The sequence below is a fragment of the Drosophila serrata genome, unplaced genomic scaffold (assembly GCF_035046125.1).
Source record: "Drosophila serrata isolate PLE 108 unplaced genomic scaffold, ASM3504612v1 contig_276, whole genome shotgun sequence".
Lineage (NCBI taxonomy): Eukaryota > Metazoa > Arthropoda > Insecta > Diptera > Drosophilidae > Drosophila > Drosophila serrata.
This window is the reverse complement of record NW_028257174.1, coordinates 8935096-8952483: the sequence shown is the minus strand read 5'-3', so window position 1 is coordinate 8952483 and position 17388 is coordinate 8935096. Positions and strand designations below refer to the sequence as shown.

Below are 17388 nucleotides of genomic sequence, written 5' to 3'. Positions count from 1 at the left end.
AATAGTCGATCAGTTGCCGCCACGAAAATAAATCGATAAGTTTCAATGATATACTAGCTATTTTCTGGCTAGATTTAAAAATCATCTACAATATAGCTAAATGGACAACTTTAATTTGCCCACTTGCCTTCTGCCGACAATTGTTGTTGTTTTCTTTTTGTTGTTGCTGTTGCTGCTGTTGTTCTTGTTGTTGTTGTTGTTGTTGTTGTTGTTGTTGTTGTTGTTGTTGTTGTTGTTGTTGTTGTTGTTGTTGTTGTTGTTGTTGTTGTTGTTGTTGTTGTTGTTGTTGTTGTTGTTGTTGTTGTTGTTGTTGTTGTTGTTGTTGTTGTAGTAGTAGTAATGGATGTTTTTGTTGTTGTTGTAGGCAAAACCAAAATTTCTGTCTAGTCATTTTCAGTTTAAAATCGTTAATTTTTGAACCTGGAGTACCAGGCGAACAGAAAGCAGCAGAAGGTCGATTTAATTTAGTGCAGTGACGTCACGAAGTCTGTGACGTCACAGCACCAAACAGCACATCCACCTACTCCTGCTTTCTGTTCGCCTGGTACTTCAGGTACGACTGTTACTTCAGGCCAACTGACCGCCAGCTTGTGACGTCACAGCACATCTGAACTGCCGCCGAAAAGCATGCTACAACTAAGTACCGTCGCAATATTCAGTGCATCATAAAAGTAGGCAATGAAAAAATCCAAGAGTGACTCAGACATCTGATCATAAAATGTTGCATCTTTTAGGCTGAAATAAGTAGCATACTTTTATGGGTTTTTAGGAAACATGCGTAAGATAAAAGAAACACTGGTTAATAACGATTTTAAATAGGTTTTTATATATTTACAGTCGAAATTTTTGCATTCTACATTTACACTAATGCTAATGCTCCCTCTTGTTATCTCTGACAGGCAACTATGCGCCCATCATCTTTCCACTTTCATTTCGGCGGTCTGCGAGCACTGCACCGCCTGCGAATGCTGGGCGGACTCCTTCAAACGTAGGCGCATGCGTGCCAGACCAGTTTCAAGATCCTCCTTCTCCTGCATGCGCAGACCGAGCTCCAGCTCCTTCTTCGACAGCCGCGACTGCACATCAAAGTTCTCACGTTCCACCTCATCAGCACGCTTGCGTTCCTGGGCCAGTTGCTCCTCTTGACCTCGGGATCGGAGTGACCAGTATCTGCGCATGAAAAGGGTTAAAATTAGCTCAGCTTAAGACAAGGACACTCAAGGAGTACTCACAGGGCAGCAGAGGCATGTGCTGCAGCAGAGAGAGCATGTGGGAATAGGCGGGCAAATGGCTGGGCAGGATGGAGCAGTTCTGGGCCCAGACTTGTGGGCTGCGGCACGTTCTTCTCTGGCAGCTCCACCTTGGGAGGCACAAGAGCTGCAGGCAAAGGATAGAAATTAATTTGTGACGCTCCTTGACTTGGTTTAACTCTGAACTCACCCATTGCTGGCGCCACACGGTGGCGGAGGCGGTGCACCCGGACAGGGCGGCGGTGGTGGTGGCATCATGGCTGGCGCCGTCGGTGGCGGTGGTATGGCCGAGGGCGGCGGCGGTGGCGGCGGCGACACAGCTCCATTGCAGCCAGTCAGACCGACCACCTGGTTATCGGGCATGCTGCACTCGGTGATCAGACGCTCCATACGGGCCCGTACCTACTGCTCGCTGAGCAGGCGCTGCTGCAAATCCTCCGCCCTCATTTCGGTGGTCTGCGCGTGCTGCACCGCCTGCGAATGCTGGGCGGACTCCTTCTCCAAACGTACGCGCATGCGTGCCAGACCAGTTTCAAGATCCTCCTTCTCCTGCATGCGCAGACCGAGCTCCAGCTCCTTCTTCGACAGCCACGACTGCACATCAAAGTTCTCACGTTCCAGCTCATCAGCACGCTAGCGTTCCTGGGCCAGTTGCTCTTCCTTGACCTCGGGATCGGAGTGACCAGTATCTGCGCATGAAAAGGGTTAAAATTAGCTCAGCTTGAGACAAGGACACTCAAGGAGTACTCACAGGGCAGCAGAAGCATGTGCTGCAGCAGAGAGAGCATGTGGGAATACGCGGGCAAATGGCTGACGAGGATGGTGCAGTTCTGGGCCCAGCCTCCATCGATCAGTGAGTGCACCTTCTGCTTTGCTGGCTTGCCGTCAGTTGCACGCAGAACCTTATAGAAGCCATCGGTAGCCTGTGAAAAGAGAAGAGAACATTAAATAAGGGAAGATCTTTCATTGGAATCTCTTCTAGACACTCACCGACACTCACTCATTCTTTTGGTAAGCCGAAAACAGCTTGTCTATCGACTCCGACTCCATGATGTTATACAGCTTGCTCTCGTCCAGCTTGCTCCAGACGGTGCCCTGGAGCTTGGCATCCGGCAGCTTGGACCAGTTGAAGCTCTTTAATGGATTCGTGGGCAGTGGAACGTTCTTCTCTGTCAGCTCCACCTTGGGTGGCACAGGAGCTACAGTCAAAGGATAGAAATTAATTTATGTGACGCTCCTTGACTTGGTTTAACTCTGAACTCACCCATTGCTGGCGCCACACGGTGGCGGAGGCGGTGCACCCGGACAGGGCGGCGGTGGTGGTGGCATCATGGCTGGCGCCGTCGGTGGCGGTGGTATGGCCGAGGGCGGCGGTGGCGACACAGCTCCATTGCAGCCAGTCAGACCGACCACCTTCTGGTCATCGGATATGCTGCCCTGGGTAACCAGACACTCGAGACGGATTCGACCCTGCTGCTCACTAAGCAAGCGTGCTACAGATCTGCAAAAACGTTGGGAAATTACAAAATGGCTGTCACTTTTCGATAATATAGTGAAAAATTTGAGGTCACACTACAAAAATGTAGGGGAAAAATGACACTCACTCTTCGATATTAAAGTAGTGAACATAAGCTGGTCACACTACAAAAATGGTTATTCGATAACTTTCGATGACGACACATTTTCGCTATATAACTAGTTAGGCAGTCGATTTTCGGCCATCTCCTGCTTGTACTGGTACTTACGCTTAGAAACGATCACGTCCTTGATTCCAGCCCAATCGCCGTACTTCTTCTCGTGTATGGTGTAGGCCTTAAACAGCTACTGGGTTCGGTCCTTGGGCAGGTGATCCAGTGCGTATTTGTAGATGATGCGCGCCACAGCATGGTGGTGCCCTTGGCGGCACTGGACTTGGTGTCGGCCATCGATGGCCTGTGAAAAGAGAGGAGAGCATTGGCATCCGGCAGCTTGGACCATTGCTGGCGCCACACGGTGGCGGAGGCGGTGCACCCGGACAGGGCGGCGGTGGTGGTGGCATCATGGCTGGCGCCGTCGGTGGCGGTGGTATGGCCGAGGGCGGCGGCGGTGGCGGCGGCGACACAGCTCCATTGCAGCCAGTCAGACCGACCACCTGGTTATCGGGCATGCTGCACTCGGTGATCAGACGCTCCATACGGGCCCGTACCTACTGCTCGCTGAGCAGGCGCTGCTGCAAATCCTCCGCCCTAATTTCGGTGGTCTGCGCGTGCTGCACCGCCTGCGAATGCTGGGCGGACTCCTTCTCCAAACGTACGCGCATGCGTGCCAGACCAGTTTCAAGATCCTCCTCCTGCATGCGCAGACCGAGCTCCAGCTCCTTCTTCGACAGCCACGACTGCACATCAAAGTTCTCACGTTCCAGCTCATCAGCACGCTTGCGTTCCTGGGCCAGTTGCTCTTCCTTGACCTCGGGATCGGAGTGACCAGTATCTGCGCATGAAAAGGGTTAAAATTAGCTCAGCTTAAGACAAGGACACTCAAGGAGTACTCACAGGGCAGCAGAAGCATGTGCTGCAGCAGAGAGAGCATGTGGGAATAGGCGGGCAAATGGCTGACGAAGATGGTGCAGTTCTGGGCCCGGCGTCCATCAATCAATGAGTGCACCTTCTGCTTTGCTGGCTTGCCACCAGTTGCACGCAGAACCTTATAGGAGCCATCGGTACCCTGTGAAAAAAGAGAGCATTAAATAAGAGAAGATCTTTCATTGGAATCTCTTCTAGACACTCACCGATACCGCATTCTTTTGGTAAGCCGAAAAGAATTTGTCTATCGACTCCAACTCCATATTGTTATACAGCTTGATTTCGTCCAGCTCGCTTCAGACGGTGCCCTAGATACAAAGGATAGAAATTAATTTATGTGACGTTCCTTAACTTGACTTAGCTCTGTACTCACCCATTGCTGGCGCATTACTGCAAATCCTCCGCCTTCATTTCGGCCGTCTGCACGCGCTGCACCGCCTGTGAATGCTGAGCGGACTCCTCCAAACGGTCGCGCATGCGTGACTCCTTTACTGATTCAAATTATATTTTCCTCTGCAAGAATCTAAAAATCCAAATTTTATTTCATCATTTTTATACCCTTGCATGGTATTATAATTTCACTCAAAAGTTTGGAACGCAGTAACGCCCTTATTAAGTAAACATATTCTTGATCAGCATCAACAGCTCTCTCCCTTTCTCCCTCTCTCTTACTCTCTCTGCCTCTTTTTATCCGGTAGGTCCAACTCCCAATGTGCATCTTCAGAGCTAACTCCTTCTCTGTATGTTTCTCTGCCTATCTCTTACTCTCTCGCTCTCACTTTCTCTGTTCTCTTGACTCGGGAACTATAAATAGAGCCACTTCGTTTGCCGCGACCTCAGTCTGTCCTAGGGGTACCTAGTGTTTACATCGATAGTGATAGTGATAGTGATTAAAAGAATGGCGTGGCCAATGGAATACATCTGGATAACCAGGAAGTGAACTTCGATATTATGAATACCCTAATTGAAGTCAACAAGATTCGAAGTCTACACTGGAAGGAAGTAAACAATGACGTGTTCTACACTCAGGTAAGTCTTAATCATGACAATTATATTATTGTATAGAAGGAAGTAAACTATGTCGTGTCCTCCACTGGGGTAAGCCTTAATCATGACAATTATATCATATACATATATAGATGCAATAGGAGGGGGATCAGGCCTTGGTCTAGATTCAGCTCTGCTAGCTATGCATTTATTTTTCAATTAATTCCCTAAATGCCATGGATCCCATTACTTAGTTTTAATTTAAAGTGATTCAGTAATTTGTATTGAAGATATCTACAAACGTATACTCAAAGTTAAAAGCCTAAATGAATTATAAGATCTTACTCTTTCGATAGTTTTAAAACTGACCCTGACCCTAGCTAGACCGACTCGGCTGATGATGCTGATCTAGAATATATATATAATATTTATAGGGTCGAAAATGACTCCTTCACAGTATTACAAGCTTTCGACAAAAATTAGAATAGTATAAAAACTCACCTGGCCAGGGATGAGCGCAACTTCTCCTGGGCGTCACAAGCTGTCTTGGCCTTATCCTCATCGTACCGGTTACAGTTGTATCAGGAGGAGCCGTGCGGCTCCCAGGAGCCGAGACAGAACCAACAGATCTCGTTCTTGCAATTCTGGTTCTTGCACACCACATGGTTGCAAACGCCGTCTTTCTCAATGGTTACACTGCACTTGGACACTCTTTGGTTCTGAGTTGTCGTCGCACTTCTTAATCCACTTCTTTAGCCAGCGACATTTGACCGGATCGGGATCGGATATAAGATCGCTGCTTGGCCGCTGCTCCACCTGCAGCACAACCTGCTGGACATACGCGATCGATCACTCGCCCATTTCTATCCAACTCCTGGGTGGACTGGACATTGCGCAGTTTTCCGTGTCCATAGCAGTCCACCTCAGAGTCCTCATCGTCATCGTCGTCCGCATCGGCCTCGTCGTCTGTGCTCAGCTGGCTGGAAACGAAAAAACGTAAGATAAGAGGATTCTTAAAAGCTTTGACGTGTTCTTACAGCTTGTCCAGCGAACCTTCAGTGTGTTGTGCCTGTTAATCTTGCACAGGCGCTTCAGCGCCTTGAGGTCCTGCAGCTTCTGCTGGATCTTCTGCTCGACGGGCACATACCCTAGGAGCAACGGCCTGCCCTCTGAGTCCGGCTCGATGGCTGCCGGTGAACGGCGATTTAGTGAGGCCAGTCGGAATCCGGAGGAATCATGTAGTTGCCTGTGGTATTTATAACCAACTTTGATACTTCGTAAAGGGAGCAATCGGCGCGGGCCAGTGACTTAATATCCTCGCTATGCTCATCCTCCGCCGATGGCGTGAACTTTAGCAGCTGCTCGACCATGTCGAGTGTCAGCTGCTCATTGCTGTCCATCAAAAGAATGGCCCTAGAAGAGGAGAGATTAGTATTTGGAATCAAGAGGTGACTAAAGCAATTCCTACTTTGATATCTCCATGTCACTCATCTTCAGCTTCCTGATCAGGATGGTGCAGTTCCGAGCCCATCTGGGACATTCGCTCCCATCAAAGTTCTCACGTTCCAGCTCATCAGCACGCTTGCGTGCCTGCGTAAGTTGCTCCTCCTTGACCAGCAGACGCACCAGATTGCCTACATCGATTTGCAGGGGCGACACATCAGGATCGTGAAAGGGTGAACTTCCGGTCCGCTGGTCGCTGCTCTACCTGCATCACAACCAGCTGGACTACGCGATTGATCAGCAGCCAGTGATTCGTGCAGTGACCAGAATCTGCGCATGAAAAGGGTTAAAATTAGCTCAGCTTGAGACAAGGACACTCAAGGAGTACTCACAGGGCAGCAGAAGCATGTGCTGCAGCAGAGAGAGCATGTGGGAATACGCGGGCAAATGGCTGACGAGGATGGTGCAGTTCTGGGCCCAGCCTCCATCGATCAATGAGTGCACCTTCTGCTTTGCTGGCTTGCCGTCAGTTGCACGCAGAACCTTATAGAAGCCATCGGTAGCCTGTGAAAAGAGAAGAGAACATTAAATAAGGGAAGATCTTTCATTGGAATCTCTTCTAGACACTCACCGACACTCACTCATTCTTTTGGTAAGCCGAAAACAGCTTGTCTATCGACTCCGACTCCATGATGTTATACAGCTTGCTCTCGTCCAGCTTGCTCCAGACGGTGCCCTGGAGCTTGGCATCCGGCAGCTTGGACCAGTTGAAGCTCTTTAATGGATTCGTGGGCAGTGGAACGTTCTTCTCTGTCAGCTCCACCTTGGGTGGCACAGGAGCTACAGTCAAAAGATAGAAATTAATTTATGCGACGCTCCTTGACTTGGTTTAACTCTGAACTCACCCATTGCTGGCGCCACACGGTGGCGGAGGCGGTGCACCCGGACAGGGCGGCGGTGGTGGTGGCATCATGGCTGGCGCCGTCGGTGGCAGTGGTATGGCCGAGGGCGGCGGTGGCGACACAGCTCCATTGCAGCCAGTCAGACCGACCACCTTCTGGTCATCGGATATGCTGCCCTGGGTAACCAGACACTCGAGACGGATTCGACCCTGCTGCTCACTAAGCAAGCGTGCTACAGATCTGCAAAAACGTTGGGAAATGACAAAATGGCTGTCACTTTTCGATAATATAGTGAAACATTTGAGGTCACACTACAAAAATATAGGGAAAAATGACACTCACTTTTCGATATTAAAGTAGTGAACATAAGCTGGTCACACTACAAAAATGGTTATTCGATAACTTTCGATGACGACACATTTTCGCTATATAACTAGTTAGGCAGTCGATTTTCGGCCATCTCCTGCTTGTACTGGTACTTACGCTTAGAAACGATCACGTCCTTGATTCCAGCCCAATCGCCGTACTTCTTCTCGTGTATGGTGTAGGCCTTAAACAGCTACTGGGTTCGGTCCTTGGGCAGGTGATCCAGTGCGTATTTGTAGATGATGCGCGCCACAGCATGGTGGTGCCCTTGGCGGCACTGGACTTGGTGTCGGCCATCAATGGCCTGTGAAAAGAGAGGAGAGCATTAAATAAGAGATCTTTCATTGGCATCTCTTCTAGACACTCACCGACACTCTCATTCTTTTGGTAAGCCGTAAAGAGCTTGTCTATCGACTCCGGCTCCATGTTATACAGCTTGCTCTCATCCAGCTCGCTCCAGACGGTGCCCTGGAGCTTGGCATCCGGCAGCTTGGACCATTGCTGGCGCCACACGGTGGCGGAGGCGGTGCACCCGGACAGGGCGGCGGTGGTGGTGGCATCATGGCTGGCGCCGTCGGTGGCGGTGGTATGGCCGAGGGCGGCGGCGGTGGCGGCGGCGACACAGCTCCATTGCAGCCAGTCAGACCGACCACCTGGTTATCGGGCATGCTGCACTCGGTGATCAGACGCTCCATACGGGCCCGTACCTACTGCTCGCTGAGCAGGCGCTGCTGCAAATCCTCCGCCCTCATTTCGGTGGTCTGCGCGTGCTGCACCGCCTGCGAATGCTGGGCGGACTCCTTCTCCAAACGTACGCGCATGCGTGCCAGACCAGTTTCAAGATCCTCCTTCTCCTGCATGCGCAGACCGAGCTCCAGCTCCTTCTTCGACAGCCACGACTGCACATCAAAGTTCTCACGTTCCAGCTCATCAGCACGCTTGCGTTCCTGGGCCAGTTGCTCTTCCTTGACCTCGGGATCGGAGTGACCAGTATCTGCGCATGAAAAGGGTTAAAATTAGCTCAGCTTGAGACAAGGACACTCAAGGAGTACTCACAGGGCAGCAGAAGCATGTGCTGCAGCAGAGAGAGCATGTGGGAATAGGCGGGCAAATGGCTGACGAAGATGGTGCAGTTCTGGGCCCGGCGTCCATCAATCAATGAGTGCACCTTCTGCTTTGCTGGCTTGCCACCAGTTGCACGCAGAACCTTATAGGAGCCATCGGTACCCTGTGAAAAAAGAGAGCATTAAATAAGAGAAGATCTTTCATTGGAATCTCTTCTAGACACTCACCGATACCGCATTCTTTTGGTAAGCCGAAAAGAATTTGTCTATCGACTCCAACTCCATATTGTTATACAGCTTGATTTCGTCCAGCTCGCTTCAGACGGTGCCCTAGATACAAAGGATAGAAATTAATTTATGTGACGTTCCTTAACTTGACTTAGCTCTGTACTCACCCATTGCTGGCGCATTACTGCAAATCCTCCGCCTTCATTTCGGCCGTCTGCACGCGCTGCACCGCCTGTGAATGCTGAGCGGACTCCTCCAAACGGTCGCGCATGCGTGACTCCTTTACTGATTCAAATTATATTTTCCTCTGCAAGAATCTAAAAATCCAAATTTTATTTCATCATTTTTATACCCTTGCATGGTATTATAATTTCACTCAAAAGTTTGGAACGCAGTAACGCCCTTATTAAGTAAACATATTCTTGATCAGCATCAACAGCTCTCTCCCTTTCTCCCTCTCTCTTACTCTCTCTGCCTCTTTTTATCCGGTAGGTCCAACTCCCAATGTGCATCTTCAGAGCTAACTCCTTCTCTGTATGTTTCTCTGCCTATCTCTTACTCTCTCGCTCTCACTTTCTCTGTTCTCTTGACTCGGGAACTATAAATAGAGCCACTTCGTTTGCCGCGACCTCAGTCTGTCCTAGGGGTACCTAGTGTTTACATCGATAGTGATAGTGATAGTGATTAAAAGAATGGCGTGGCCAATGGAATACATCTGGATAACCAGGAAGTGAACTTCGATATTATGAATACCCTAATTGAAGTCAACAAGATTCGAAGTCTACACTGGAAGGAAGTAAACAATGACGTGTTCTACACTCAGGTAAGTCTTAATCATGACAATTATATTATTGTATAGAAGGAAGTAAACTATGTCGTGTCCTCCACTGGGGTAAGCCTTAATCATGACAATTATATCATATACATATATAGATGCAATAGGAGGGGGATCAGGCCTTGGTCTAGATTCAGCTCTGCTAGCTATGCATTTATTTTTCAATTAATTCCCTAAATGCCATGGATCCCATTACTTAGTTTTAATTTAAAGTGATTCAGTAATTTGTATTGAAGATATCTACAAACGTATACTCAAAGTTAAAAGCCTAAATGAATTATAAGATCTTACTCTTTCGATAGTTTTAAAACTGACCCTGACCCTAGCTAGACCGACTCGGCTGATGATGCTGATCTAGAATATATATATAATATTTATAGGGTCGAAAATGACTCCTTCACAGTATTACAAGCTTTCGACAAAAATTAGAATAGTATAAAAACTCACCTGGCCAGGGATGAGCGCAACTTCTCCTGGGCGTCACAAGCTGTCTTGGCCTTATCCTCATCGTACCGGTTACAGTTGTATCAGGAGGAGCCGTGCGGCTCCCAGGAGCCGAGACAGAACCAACAGATCTCGTTCTTGCAATTCTGGTTCTTGCACACCACATGGTTGCAAACGCCGTCTTTCTCAATGGTTACACTGCACTTGGACACTCTTTGGTTCTGAGTTGTCGTCGCACTTCTTAATCCACTTCTTTAGCCAGCGACATTTGACCGGATCGGGATCGGATATAAGATCGCTGCTTGGCCGCTGCTCCACCTGCAGCACAACCTGCTGGACATACGCGATCGATCACTCGCCCATTTCTATCCAACTCCTGGGTGGACTGGACATTGCGCAGTTTTCCGTGTCCATAGCAGTCCACCTCAGAGTCCTCATCGTCATCGTCGTCCGCATCGGCCTCGTCGTCTGTGCTCAGCTGGCTGGAAACGAAAAAACGTAAGATAAGAGGATTCTTAAAAGCTTTGACGTGTTCTCACAGCTTGTCCAGCGAACCTTCAGTGTGTTGTGCCTGTTAATCTTGCACAGGCGCTTCAGCGCCTTGAGGTCCTGCAGCTTCTGCTGGATCTTCTGCTCGACGGGCACATACCCTAGGAGCAACGGCCTGCCCTCTGAGTCCGGCTCGATGGCTGCCGGTGAACGGCGATTTAGTGAGGCCAGTCGGAATCCGGAGGAATCATGTAGTTGCCTGTGGTATTTATAACCAACTTTGATACTTCGTAAAGGGAGCAATCGGCGCGGGCCAGTGACTTAATATCCTCGCTATGCTCATCCTCCGCCGATGGCGTGAACTTTAGCAGCTGCTCGACCATGTCGAGTGTCAGCTGCTCATTGCTGTCCATCAAAAGAATGGCCCTAGAAGAGGAGAGATTAGTATTTGGAATCAAGAGGTGACTAAAGCAATTCCTACTTTGATATCTCCATGTCACTCATCTTCAGCTTCCTGATCAGGATGGTGCAGTTCCGAGCCCATCTGGGACATTCGCTCCCATCAAAGTTCTCACGTTCCAGCTCATCAGCACGCTTGCGTGCCTGCGTAAGTTGCTCCTCCTTGACCAGCAGACGCACCAGATTGCCTACATCGATTTGCAGGGGCGACACATCAGGATCGTGAAAGGGTGAACTTCCGGTCCGCTGGTCGCTGCTCTACCTGCATCACAACCAGCTGGACTACGCGATTGATCAGCAGCCAGTGATTCGTGCAGTGACCAGAATCTGCGCATGAAAAGGGTTAAAATTAGCTCAGCTTGAGACAAGGACACTCAAGGAGTACTCACAGGGCAGCAGAAGCATGTGCTGCAGCAGAGAGAGCATGTGGGAATACGCGGGCAAATGGCTGACGAGGATGGTGCAGTTCTGGGCCCAGCCTCCATCGATCAATGAGTGCACCTTCTGCTTTGCTGGCTTGCCGTCAGTTGCACGCAGAACCTTATAGAAGCCATCGGTAGCCTGTGAAAAGAGAAGAGAACATTAAATAAGGGAAGATCTTTCATTGGAATCTCTTCTAGACACTCACCGACACTCACTCATTCTTTTGGTAAGCCGAAAACAGCTTGTCTATCGACTCCGACTCCATGATGTTATACAGCTTGCTCTCGTCCAGCTTGCTCCAGACGGTGCCCTGGAGCTTGGCATCCGGCAGCTTGGACCAGTTGAAGCTCTTTAATGGATTCGTGGGCAGTGGAACGTTCTTCTCTGTCAGCTCCACCTTGGGTGGCACAGGAGCTACAGTCAAAAGATAGAAATTAATTTATGCGACGCTCCTTGACTTGGTTTAACTCTGAACTCACCCATTGCTGGCGCCACACGGTGGCGGAGGCGGTGCACCCGGACAGGGCGGCGGTGGTGGTGGCATCATGGCTGGCGCCGTCGGTGGCAGTGGTATGGCCGAGGGCGGCGGTGGCGACACAGCTCCATTGCAGCCAGTCAGACCGACCACCTTCTGGTCATCGGATATGCTGCCCTGGGTAACCAGACACTCGAGACGGATTCGACCCTGCTGCTCACTAAGCAAGCGTGCTACAGATCTGCAAAAACGTTGGGAAATGACAAAATGGCTGTCACTTTTCGATAATATAGTGAAACATTTGAGGTCACACTACAAAAATGTAGGGAAAAATGACACTCACTTTTCGATATTAAAGTAGTGAACATAAGCTGGTCACACTACAAAAATGGTTATTCGATAACTTTCGATGACGACACATTTTCGCTATATAACTAGTTAGGCAGTCGATTTTCGGCCATCTCCTGCTTGTACTGGTACTTACGCTTAGAAACGATCACGTCCTTGATTCCAGCCCAATCGCCGTACTTCTTCTCGTGTATGGTGTAGGCCTTAAACAGCTACTGGGTTCGGTCCTTGGGCAGGTGATCCAGTGCGTATTTGTAGATGATGCGCGCCACAGCATGGTGGTGCCCTTGGCGGCACTGGACTTGGTGTCGGCCATCAATGGCCTGTGAAAAGAGAGGAGAGCATTAAATAAGAGATCTTTCATTGGCATCTCTTCTAGACACTCACCGACACTCTCATTCTTTTGGTAAGCCGTAAAGAGCTTGTCTATCGACTCCGGCTCCATGTTATACAGCTTGCTCTCATCCAGCTCGCTCCAGACGGTGCCCTGGAGCTTGGCATCCGGCAGCTTGGACCATTGCTGGCGCCACACGGTGGCGGAGGCGGTGCACCCGGACAGGGCGGCGGTGGTGGTGGCATCATGGCTGGCGCCGTCGGTGGCGGTGGTATGGCCGAGGGCGGCGGCGGTGGCGGCGGCGACACAGCTCCATTGCAGCCAGTCAGACCGACCACCTGGTTATCGGGCATGCTGCACTCGGTGATCAGACGCTCCATACGGGCCCGTACCTACTGCTCGCTGAGCAGGCGCTGCTGCAAATCCTCCGCCCTCATTTCGGTGGTCTGCGCGTGCTGCACCGCCTGCGAATGCTGGGCGGACTCCTTCTCCAAACGTACGCGCATGCGTGCCAGACCAGTTTCAAGATCCTCCTTCTCCTGCATGCGCAGACCGAGCTCCAGCTCCTTCTTCGACAGCCACGACTGCACATCAAAGTTCTCACGTTCCAGCTCATCAGCACGCTTGCGTTCCTGGGCCAGTTGCTCTTCCTTGACCTCGGGATCGGAGTGACCAGTATCTGCGCATGAAAAGGGTTAAAATTAGCTCAGCTTGAGACAAGGACACTCAAGGAGTACTCACAGGGCAGCAGAAGCATGTGCTGCAGCAGAGAGAGCATGTGGGAATAGGCGGGCAAATGGCTGACGAAGATGGTGCAGTTCTGGGCCCGGCGTCCATCAATCAATGAGTGCACCTTCTGCTTTGCTGGCTTGCCACCAGTTGCACGCAGAACCTTATAGGAGCCATCGGTACCCTGTGAAAAAAGAGAGCATTAAATAAGAGAAGATCTTTCATTGGAATCTCTTCTAGACACTCACCGATACCGCATTCTTTTGGTAAGCCGAAAAGAATTTGTCTATCGACTCCAACTCCATATTGTTATACAGCTTGATTTCGTCCAGCTCGCTTCAGACGGTGCCCTAGATACAAAGGATAGAAATTAATTTATGTGACGTTCCTTAACTTGACTTAGCTCTGTACTCACCCATTGCTGGCGCATTACTGCAAATCCTCCGCCTTCATTTCGGCCGTCTGCACGCGCTGCACCGCCTGTGAATGCTGAGCGGACTCCTCCAAACGGTCGCGCATGCGTGACTCCTTTACTGATTCAAATTATATTTTCCTCTGCAAGAATCTAAAAATCCAAATTTTATTTCATCATTTTTATACCCTTGCATGGTATTATAATTTCACTCAAAAGTTTGGAACGCAGTAACGCCCTTATTAAGTAAACATATTCTTGATCAGCATCAACAGCTCTCTCCCTTTCTCCCTCTCTCTTACTCTCTCTGCCTCTTTTTATCCGGTAGGTCCAACTCCCAATGTGCATCTTCAGAGCTAACTCCTTCTCTGTATGTTTCTCTGCCTATCTCTTACTCTCTCGCTCTCACTTTCTCTGTTCTCTTGACTCGGGAACTATAAATAGAGCCACTTCGTTTGCCGCGACCTCAGTCTGTCCTAGGGGTACCTAGTGTTTACATCGATAGTGATAGTGATAGTGATTAAAAGAATGGCGTGGCCAATGGAATACATCTGGATAACCAGGAAGTGAACTTCGATATTATGAATACCCTAATTGAAGTCAACAAGATTCGAAGTCTACACTGGAAGGAAGTAAACAATGACGTGTTCTACACTCAGGTAAGTCTTAATCATGACAATTATATTATTGTATAGAAGGAAGTAAACTATGTCGTGTCCTCCACTGGGGTAAGCCTTAATCATGACAATTATATCATATACATATATAGATGCAATAGGAGGGGGATCAGGCCTTGGTCTAGATTCAGCTCTGCTAGCTATGCATTTATTTTTCAATTAATTCCCTAAATGCCATGGATCCCATTACTTAGTTTTAATTTAAAGTGATTCAGTAATTTGTATTGAAGATATCTACAAACGTATACTCAAAGTTAAAAGCCTAAATGAATTATAAGATCTTACTCTTTCGATAGTTTTAAAACTGACCCTGACCCTAGCTAGACCGACTCGGCTGATGATGCTGATCTAGAATATATATATAATATTTATAGGGTCGAAAATGACTCCTTCACAGTATTACAAGCTTTCGACAAAAATTAGAATAGTATAAAAACTCACCTGGCCAGGGATGAGCGCAACTTCTCCTGGGCGTCACAAGCTGTCTTGGCCTTATCCTCATCGTACCGGTTACAGTTGTATCAGGAGGAGCCGTGCGACTCCCAGGAGCCGAGACAGAACCAACAGATCTCGTTCTTGCAATTCTGGTTCTTGCACACCACATGGTTGCAAACGCCGTCTTTCTCAATGGTTACACTGCACTTGGACACTCTTTGGTTCTGAGTTGTCGTCGCACTTCTTAATCCACTTCTTTAGCCAGCGACATTTGACCGGATCGGGATCGGATATAAGATCGCTGCTTGGCCGCTGCTCCACCTGCAGCACAACCTGCTGGACATACGCGATCGATCACTCGCCCATTTCTATCCAACTCCTGGGTGGACTAGACATTGCGCAGTTTTCCGTGTCCATAGCAGTCCACCTCAGAGTCCTCATCGTCATCGTCGTCCGCATCGGCCTCGTCGTCTGTGCTCAGCTGGCTGGAAACGAAAAAACGTAAGATAAGAGGATTCTTAAAAGCTTTGACGTGTTCTCACAGCTTGTCCAGCGAACCTTCAGTGTGTTGTGCCTGTTAATCTTGCACAGGCGCTTCAGCGCCTTGAGGTCCTGCAGCTTCTGCTGGATCTTCTGCTCGACGGGCACATACCCTTGGAGCAACGGCCTGCCCTCTGAGTCCGGCTCGATGGCTGCCGGTGAACGGCGATTTAGTGAGGCCAGTCGGAATCCGGAGGAATCATGTAGTTGCCTGTGGTATTTATAACCAACTTTGATACTTCGTAAAGGGAGCAATCGGCGCGGGCCAGTGACTTAATATCCTCGCTATGCTCATCCTCCGCCGATGGCGTGAACTTTAGCAGCTGCTCGACCATGTCGAGTGTCAGCTGCTCATTGCTGTCCATCAAAAGAATGGCCCTAGAAGAGGAGAGATTAGTATTTGGAATCAAGAGGTGACTAAAGCAATTCCTACTTTGATATCTCCATGTCACTCATCTTCAGCTTCCTGATCAGGATGGTGCAGTTCCGAGCCCATCTGGGACATTCGCTCCCATCAAAGTTCTCACGTTCCAGCTCATCAGCACGCTTGCGTGCCTGCGTAAGTTGCTCCTCCTTGACCAGCAGACGCACCAGATTGCCTACATCGATTTGCAGGGGCGACACATCAGGATCGTGAAAGGGTGAACTTCCGGTCCGCTGGTCGCTGCTCTACCTGCATCACAACCAGCTGGACTACGCGATTGATCAGCAGCCAGTGATTCGTGCAGTGACCAGAATCTGCGCATGAAAAGGGTTAAAATTAGCTCAGCTTGAGACAAGGACACTCAAGGAGTACTCACAGGGCAGCAGAAGCATGTGCTGCAGCAGAGAGAGCATGTGGGAATACGCGGGCAAATGGCTGACGAGGATGGTGCAGTTCTGGGCCCAGCCTCCATCGATCAATGAGTGCACCTTCTGCTTTGCTGGCTTGCCGTCAGTTGCACGCAGAACCTTATAGAAGCCATCGGTAGCCTGTGAAAAGAGAAGAGAACATTAAATAAGGGAAGATCTTTCATTGGAATCTCTTCTAGACACTCACCGACACTCACTCATTCTTTTGGTAAGCCGAAAACAGCTTGTCTATCGACTCCGACTCCATGATGTTATACAGCTTGCTCTCGTCCAGCTTGCTCCAGACGGTGCCCTGGAGCTTGGCATCCGGCAGCTTGGACCAGTTGAAGCTCTTTAATGGATTCGTGGGCAGTGGAACGTTCTTCTCTGTCAGCTCCACCTTGGGTGGCACAGGAGCTACAGTCAAAGGATAGAAATTAATTTATGTGACGCTCCTTGACTTGGTTTAACTCTGAACTCACCCATTGCTGGCGCCACACGGTGGCGGAGGCGGTGCACCCGGACAGGGCGGCGGTGGTGGTGGCATCATGGCTGGCGCCGTCGGTGGCGGTGGTATGGCCGAGGGCGGCGGTGGCGACACAGCTCCATTGCAGCCAGTCAGACCGACCACCTTCTGGTCATCGGATATGCTGCCCTGGGTAACCAGACACTCGAGACGGATTCGACCCTGCTGCTCACTAAGCAAGCGTGCTACAGATCTGCAAAAACGTTGGGAAATGACAAAATGGCTGTCACTTTTCGATAATATAGTGAAACATTTGAGGTCACACTACAAAAATGTAGGGAAAAATGACACTCACTTTTCGATATTAAAGTAGTGAACATAAGCTGGTCACACTACAAAAATGGTTATTCGATAACTTTCGATGACGACACATTTTCGCTATATAACTAGTTAGGCAGTCGATTTTCGGCCATCTCCTGCTTGTACTGGTACTTACGCTTAGAAACGATCACGTCCTTGATTCCAGCCCAATCGCCGTACTTCTTCTCGTGTATGGTGTAGGCCTTAAACAGCTACTGGGTTCGGTCCTTGGGCAGGTGATCCAGTGCGTATTTGTAGATGATGCGCGCCACAGCATGGTGGTGCCCTTGGCGGCACTGGACTTGGTGTCGGCCATCAATGGCCTGTGAA

At 49.5% G+C, this 17388-nt stretch overlaps 4 protein-coding genes and 1 pseudogene across 5 annotated transcripts; all 5 read right to left on the bottom strand.

Annotated features, from left to right (window-relative positions):
- Positions 1-803: 803 nt before the first annotated feature.
- On the bottom strand, positions 804-1881 carry LOC110181728 (uncharacterized). Its single transcript, XM_020949586.2, has 3 exons — positions 1441-1881; positions 1233-1377; positions 804-1170 (listed from the first exon to the last, which is right to left on the bottom strand). Exons 1-3 carry the CDS (start codon positions 1442-1444, stop codon positions 915-917), a joined length of 405 nt encoding a protein of 134 aa, XP_020805245.2. The 5' UTR covers positions 1445-1881; the 3' UTR covers positions 804-914.
- A 375-nt stretch (positions 1882-2256) lies between these two features.
- Positions 2257-7767, bottom strand: LOC110181736 (uncharacterized). Its single transcript, XM_086836208.1, has 13 exons — positions 7627-7767; positions 7147-7383; positions 6873-7081; positions 6634-6805; positions 6267-6571; positions 5836-6211; positions 5300-5778; positions 4185-4334; positions 4018-4119; positions 3782-3953; positions 2996-3719; positions 2515-2751; positions 2257-2449 (listed from the first exon to the last, which is right to left on the bottom strand). The coding sequence occupies exons 9-11, from the start codon at positions 4072-4074 to the stop codon at positions 3436-3438; spliced, it is 513 nt and encodes a 170-aa protein (XP_086692334.1). The 5' UTR covers positions 4075-4119; positions 4185-4334; positions 5300-5778; positions 5836-6211; positions 6267-6571; positions 6634-6805; positions 6873-7081; positions 7147-7383; positions 7627-7767; the 3' UTR covers positions 2257-2449; positions 2515-2751; positions 2996-3435.
- A 217-nt stretch (positions 7768-7984) lies between these two features.
- LOC110181731 (uncharacterized) lies at positions 7985-10761 on the bottom strand. The gene is made up of 6 exons (XM_086836204.1): positions 10620-10761; positions 10084-10562; positions 8969-9118; positions 8802-8903; positions 8566-8737; positions 7985-8503 (listed from the first exon to the last, which is right to left on the bottom strand). Exons 4-6 carry the CDS (start codon positions 8856-8858, stop codon positions 8217-8219), a joined length of 516 nt encoding a protein of 171 aa, XP_086692330.1. The 5' UTR covers positions 8859-8903; positions 8969-9118; positions 10084-10562; positions 10620-10761; the 3' UTR covers positions 7985-8216.
- LOC110182006 (disheveled-associated activator of morphogenesis 1-A-like) lies at positions 10716-16379 on the bottom strand (annotated as a pseudogene).
- Positions 16236-17336, bottom strand: LOC147643331 (disheveled-associated activator of morphogenesis 1-like). 2 transcript variants are annotated; one of them, XM_086836213.1, is made up of 4 exons: positions 17195-17335; positions 16715-16951; positions 16441-16649; positions 16236-16373 (listed from the first exon to the last, which is right to left on the bottom strand). In XM_086836213.1, the coding sequence occupies exons 2-3, from the start codon at positions 16716-16718 to the stop codon at positions 16447-16449; spliced, it is 207 nt and encodes a 68-aa protein (XP_086692339.1). In that variant the 5' UTR covers positions 16719-16951; positions 17195-17335; the 3' UTR covers positions 16236-16373; positions 16441-16446. The 2 variants fall into 2 exon arrangements, with proteins under 2 accessions (XP_086692339.1, XP_086692338.1); XM_086836212.1 differs by lacking the exon at positions 16236-16373 and having other exon boundaries at positions 16457-16649; positions 17195-17336.
- Positions 17337-17388: the final 52 nt, after the last annotated feature.